Source organism: Artemia sp. Qi Xiang Cuo, chromosome 19 (assembly GCF_049724085.1).
Source record: "Artemia sp. Qi Xiang Cuo chromosome 19, ASM4972408v1, whole genome shotgun sequence".
Taxonomy (NCBI): domain Eukaryota; kingdom Metazoa; phylum Arthropoda; class Branchiopoda; order Anostraca; family Artemiidae; genus Artemia; species Artemia sp. Qi Xiang Cuo.
In genome coordinates, this window is record NC_142812.1 from 33,624,938 (window position 1) to 33,631,537 (window position 6,600).

Consider the following 6,600-nt stretch of genomic DNA (forward strand, 5'->3'; position numbering starts at 1 on the left):
TTGTTAAACAGGCTAGTGCATCTCTGTTTCTCCTTAAGCTATTTGCTAAATTGTTATGCCCAAAAGCACATATCCTCCGCCTTTACATATCTTTTATCCGTCCACTGCTTGAGTGCGCTTGCTCGGTGTGGCATTTTGGACTTACGGTGGATCAGTCTGATAGGCTATAAATTATTGAGAAGAGAATTATTTACGAAGAGCCCTTATTAAGAAGAGCCCTGAGAATTATTTACGGTCAGGGCAAGGTACCTTACATTCTCCTTCTAAAGGAATTCCGCCTCCTTACCTTGGCAGCCTTACGTGTTACTCTTTGTACTAATTTTGGGAAAATTCTGCGTCGTAACCCACGCTTTCAATGAATACTCCCAGTCACTTATTTCCCTCCAAAGCACCGTTTACCTCGATCAAAAGCACAAAAAATCCTGCTTCTAAATCCTATTAATTTAAAAAAAAAAATGTTTTTCGAGGGAAGTAAAGAGCGAAGCTAAAACCTAAAACGAACAAAAATTATTACATCACAGTCTATCTAATATATATCAATAAAACTAATGCAAATAAATCAATTGGTGACATTTCCCTATGTTTGTAGGATTACGGAAAACTAGCGCTTTACTGAAAACACAAAAACCAAGTATAAAAAACAAGAATATTGATTTAGGAGTCAAAAGTAAATACGGAGCCTCACAACAACAAACTAATGTATGGAGCTTTTCATAGTTCTACAGGAGCTGTGATATCAGTAACTTTCAGTATACAATTAAAATTATCTTAAAAACTTGGGAAGAAAAATAATAAGTTTAAAGTAATTAAACAGTATATAAAATAATGGATTGATTTATCAGGTAACATCTTGGTCTCACCTAGTATTACTCGAAATGAAGAACATATCAACCGTAAAATCAACTCCGGAAATCCAGATATTTCTCTCTATAAAACGGAGAAGTTGTGATACAAATTCTAAAGCGAGTCTGTAGTCCTAGTAGTCCTAATACTAATAAGATTCCTTCACATCGAACTTGTCTACAAATTGATCAGGAAATGTCCTTTTTCAAATCAAAAACGACAGTCAATCATTGAACTGAGCTCATTGTGCAGAAGTGATGCCAAATTAAGCGAAAAAAAACAAATAAAGCAACAACTCCTATATTGTTTTGTGTTTTCAGTAAAGGGCTAGTTTTCTGTAATCCTACAAACATAGGAAAGATCACTAGTTGATTTATTTGCATTAGTTTTATTGATATATGTTAGGTAATAATAATAATAGGCTGTGAAATAATAATTTTTGTTCGTTTTAAGTTTAAATTTCACTCTGTACTTCCCTCGGAAAAACTTTGTTTTTTTTTAAATAATCTATGCTCGTTTTTGATTAAAATTTAATTTAGAAACAACACTGCTATGACCTATTTTATTTTTTTTCAATTTTTTTCAATAGTTATTTTTTTTTCTAAAGGCGTTTTTCAACTTTTGGCTACTATAGGCTGTGGTTTGCTCTTTACTAAGTTGCAGCTACCGCTGCAACCATGATTATTGCAAGAAGCGAGCGTTACAGAAAGAGTTTTGTGCCAGCGTTCGTTTAAATTATAAATAAATGAAAATTGTAATGTATCATGTTAATGTGTCATGTGTATTGTTAATGTCTTAGTTTGTTTGTTTCATTTTTATTTGACTGGCCAGTTGGGCTCATCGCTGTATGTTTTTATAATGTACTTTTGTTTGTACTTATTTTGTACTTATGTACTCATTTTTATTCATTTTATTGATTGTATTTTTTTTTTATTTGACAGGCCAGTTGGGTTCATCCATGGGCGAAGGCATCATTAGGCAGCATACTGTCTAGGGGAGGAGGGGCAGTCGATAGTGTGATGGAGTTTTATCAACTGCTTTTTCCAAACCATCTGTTTTTTCAGCCATATCTAATGTAAATTTGAAGGTCTAGGGGGGGGGGGGCCGCGGCCCCCCCCCCCCTGCCCCCCTCCCTCTCCCTCCCTTTTATAGTGTACTTCTGTTGTACTTATGTATTTATGTTTTTTTTATATACAATGTAGGCTAGCTGACAGAAAGCAACAAGTTCAGCAGTTTATACTGTGAGAGTTTGCTTGTTAATAAAGTATCATTCATTCACCATTTTGGTAATGTGGGAACCAACGGTCTCTTTTGATTTTCCTTGCTACCTTGCTATGCATAGATTCTACACAGAAAAAGTGCAACTATAGAGCTTATAGTGCAAAAATATTTTAGTGGATCAGAGACTAAAATTGTTTACCCTTACGCCTTACCCCTCCCCTAAAATAAGATTTTAAATCCCCTTGTCCAACCTTCTCCCTTTGTCTTCCAATTATTGCCTGAATGCGTCAACCTCATCCCCCAAGCCGTTGCCAAGATATTACGGATATACTATTTACATGACTTGGATGAACATACTCTCTTGTAGTCTACCTGTCCACCTACCCAGATCAAAACTTGAGATCTACTTGACCCCCCCCCCCCAACGCTACCTCAAAGATTCAACTTGCTCCTCAATCCCTTAACGTTGCAGATAATTTGAAAACTCGGGTACATATAGCATCTTTTCATTTACTAAGGTACTCATTTACTTTTCATTTGCATAAGATAAATACCCATTAGACCTTTCAAAGTTTCTGAACAAAAAGACTATTTCAACATTTTGTTTCAATATAGGTATGTGGCCTTATGCATATTTACTGGACTTGCAAGGGAGCAGTTTGCACAAAAGGGCACGGGGGGTAACTCTTGGTCCTTGAAAACGGCACTAGAGTATTCAATTTCTAATCGAAACCACCACCCTCTATTACTTCTCTCATGAAAAGTAATTGGGGATAATTTTTGGCCGTTTTCTGGCCCATCTTATGTCGTTTTTTGTTTTTTGGGGGAGGGGGCTTGTCTCTTATTTTCTGCTACTGGGTTGCTCTTGGTCCAGGGACTTAGCATCGGGAGTTTCAATCAGGGAATAAAAATATTTTTTAGCCCATTTTCAGGCTCCTTAACCCCCTTCCCTCCGACGAAATGTTGGAAATTACCCTCGCCACCAAGGCAGTGTGAATCATATTATTCCTGACTGTAAGTTTACTGGACCTTTCAACTATTTTGGACAAAATAGCTACCACAAAATTTTGGTCGGATGGACGTCTTTGGGGGGGGGGGTTCACGGAGCAACCGGGTTGCAAAGAAGGGAATTGGAGGAGGGCTGCTTGCCCTCCAATCACTTTTTATTCTTAGAAAAGGGCACTAGAACTTTCAACTTCAGATCGAATGAGCTCCCTCCGAATTTCTACAACCATTTCTTCCATACGAAGTAGCCGAGAAAAAAAATGATAATAATAAATAATACAGTGAAGGCTCTGTAATGGCTCTTTAATTCAATAGTCTTATCATGTTCCGTATGATGGAAATCATCTTTTACACACATGCTCCATTCAAAAGGAAAATTCAGCATTCTCTCTTCAGAAAGAGCCTTATCAAACAGTTCATGGTAACGAACTGCAAGTAAGGAGCGATGCGGCTCAATAGTAACCAAACTCTAAGAGACAGAGTCTTGACAACAATATATACATCAAAACAATCTAATTTTGATGCTTATTCAAAGTATGTAAGATTCATCAAGTTTAATTTTATCCATCAAAAGTTAGGGTCCTGGGAAAACTTGCCTAATTTTCGAAAAAGGGGGAAACATCCCCAAAGTATCAAGTGGTCTTAATGAAAATCACACCATCGGATTCAGCATATCAGATAACCCTACTGTAGATGCTTCAAGCTCCTATCTAAAAAAATGTGGAATTTTGCATTTTTTCCAGAAGAAAGATCACGGATGAGTGTTTCTTTGTTGTTTTTTTTTCCAAAGGCGATCGTATCGAACCAGTGATCCAATAGGATCGGAAAAGGGCTCATTTGTTCTAGCACTCTTTTTAAATGACCAAAAATATTGGAGGGCAGCTAGCCCCTGTCCACGTCCCTTTTCCCCCAAAGTCGCCTGATCAAATTTTGATCTGATAGGGGTTAGGGCGGGTTTACGTGGGAGGATCTTCTATGGAACAATTTTTCGTGGGGGAAGGGAATTTTCCCTAGAGGGGAGTCGGGTTTTTGGGTATTATTTAAAAAACGATCAGAAATTAGATAAAAAAAACAAGTGTTTTTTCAACCGAAAGTAAGAAGCACCATTAAAACTTAAAACAAACAGAAATTACTAAGTAAATAACAGGTTATCCCCTCCTCAATACATCGCTATTTACGCTTAAGTTTGACTTTTTTTTCGCTAATTTAAGAATGAGTCCTGAAACACAAGGGCCGTTTAATTAGAATAGCAAGCTTTTTTAAAAGTAATAAGCTAATGTATGTATTAATTTCTGTTCGTTCTAAGTTTTAATGTTGCTCCTTACTTTCAGTTGAAACAAAAAACTTGTTTTTTTTTTGTCTAATTTCATTTAAGAGCCTCATTTCATTGCAAACGGATGGCGAACGAATGAAAGCATATCTCTGCTGCATGCATGAAAAGAGGGTGAAATACGCAGGATAAGTTTGATCAGTATAGAGTTAATATAGTTGCAATATAGAGTTTGATCAATATATTTGACAACATCAATGTCATGTCCTTAAGCTCTACTCTGTATCATAAGCTCTACTCTGTATATAAGAAAAGGCTTTTTGAATAAAATATACGATCCTTTGAAAGTGTGCCAGATAAGAGGCATTTTACATTGGAAGTTACTGCAAACTTTTGATTTCTAGCCTCTAAAAGAGATATGAATGATCACGCTGACAAGGCACGTGCACGAGATTTTGTTTCGAGGGAAAAGCGACGTTTTGGGATGTTTTTTTGTTCTTGTTTTTTTCACAAGCACAAGAACCATGCACAAGTGCTGAAGGAGCCTCTAGACACCCCCTCCCTTAAAAACAATCCAAGGATTTTACGTTTTTCCTTCCCTTCCAATAATATTCATATACTTTGCCAGCTGAGCAGGGTACATGCCTAGAAAAAACTGATTATATTTTATAAGCTGATTCTTTGCTATTACTGATGGTGTACGTGGGACCAATCGAAAATTTGTTTTCTTAGGGTGCAGACTATCAATTTCACAGGTCATCAATTAAAGCGCAGCCTTTCGACTTATTAAAAATTTTCTGGAGCTGCTAAAGCTTTTTCTTTTCAGGTTCACCATCCCAGCCAAACAGATGGCAAAATGGTTCAAGTCTTTCAGTTCCTGAAAACAAGCACGTTCCAAGTCCACTTGCCCAAGCTAGTGGCTATAATACATCCTTTGCCACTTCTTCTTACCCGTTAATTGGAATGCATCCACAAAGTTTTCTAATGGCTGGTGTGGGCGATCAGAAAGTTCAGAGCTTGTATTAGTCTTTTTCTCGACCAGTGATTTTTAAAGGTGTTTTTAAGTGATACTACTTCTAAAATATGCACCAAGCTGACTTAGTTTAAACATATAGGTTCCAAGATAAAAAGCAAACTGGGGCGCACGGTGATGAACGTGCATTTTGACACAGAAAACGACCGTTTTTACTGTAGGCACACATTTTTTTTCCATGGGTAGACATTTCAGCAGTATTGGCGCATTTTTGCTAGATAAAAATATGTGTATGGGGCGGGCAAAATATAGCTGATTGATTAACACTTTACTAAAATGTTTATTATACTTAAAACCTATGTTATTAATGTGATTTTGAAACAGTATGTTAAAGATAGGGCTTCCAAATCAGTCTGATTCCAATTCAATAAAATAGCCTAGGTTAGCTTTTGAACAATTTTATATGAATTATTAAAATATTATAAACTTTGCTTAGAAAATAGTCCAAAGAGTCTAAACATTCAAACGGTAGATTATACACTCTTTTCATAATTAACCCGTATTTAAAACTAATATCAGATAAATAAAGTAAAAATCTATTTGCAGGCAAATCTTCACTGGTTCATACGAAGACAAAACAAACTAGAAATCTGCTCCCTATTCAGTCTCAAACTCTTTTTCTTTTCTTTTTAGCTGTTTAGAATTTCCTTTTTGCAAGAAGAAATTCAAAACAGTAATTTTTTTTCTCCCAGGATACAGATAAAAGAAAAGATAGGCAAGTTAAAGTCAAGTTTTAAGGTCAAACGTAAGGCAATTCATAGACGTTTCAAACAAATAAGGTAGCATGCATTTACCATACTTAAATGTAATTATGTGGTGCTATCTATCGTTCCTCTGCAATATTTATCAAATTAATATTTAAATTATTTGACAATTTCATCTCCATCGAGGAAATATTTTCTGGCATTTATTAAAGATATTTTTATATTACGGAACATTTTAAAAACATTTACTTATCTTTTATTAAAAATCATATGAAGGAGCACTATACGGCTGAAAAACGTGACAAAACGGGGCCCCAAATCTTCAACCTGAATAAAACATGATTAATTTAAGATGAATCATAAGACAATGCACATCTAACCTTAGAAAAAAAGTATGATAGGTCAATATGAAAACGATTACAGTATCCTCAAAACAAAATTGTTTCTTTTTCAAAAACTTCATTTCTAGTCAATTAGTTTTCCTAGTCTTTATGTAACTTCGAATATGTATTAATAAATGTTTG

At 35.5% G+C, this 6,600-nt stretch overlaps 1 protein-coding gene across 1 annotated transcript in view; it reads left to right on the top strand.

The window, feature by feature from the left end:
* The window catches only part of LOC148940760 (uncharacterized), an 82,501-nt gene extending 75,901 nt beyond the window's left edge, over positions 1-6,600 (top strand). Inside the window, exon 7 of the mRNA XM_089104983.1 lies at positions 5,166-6,600. Coding sequence (XP_088961109.1) covers positions 5,166-5,365 — 200 coding nt within the window. The 3' untranslated portion in view covers positions 5,366-6,600. The remainder of the gene's footprint in view (positions 1-5,165) is intronic.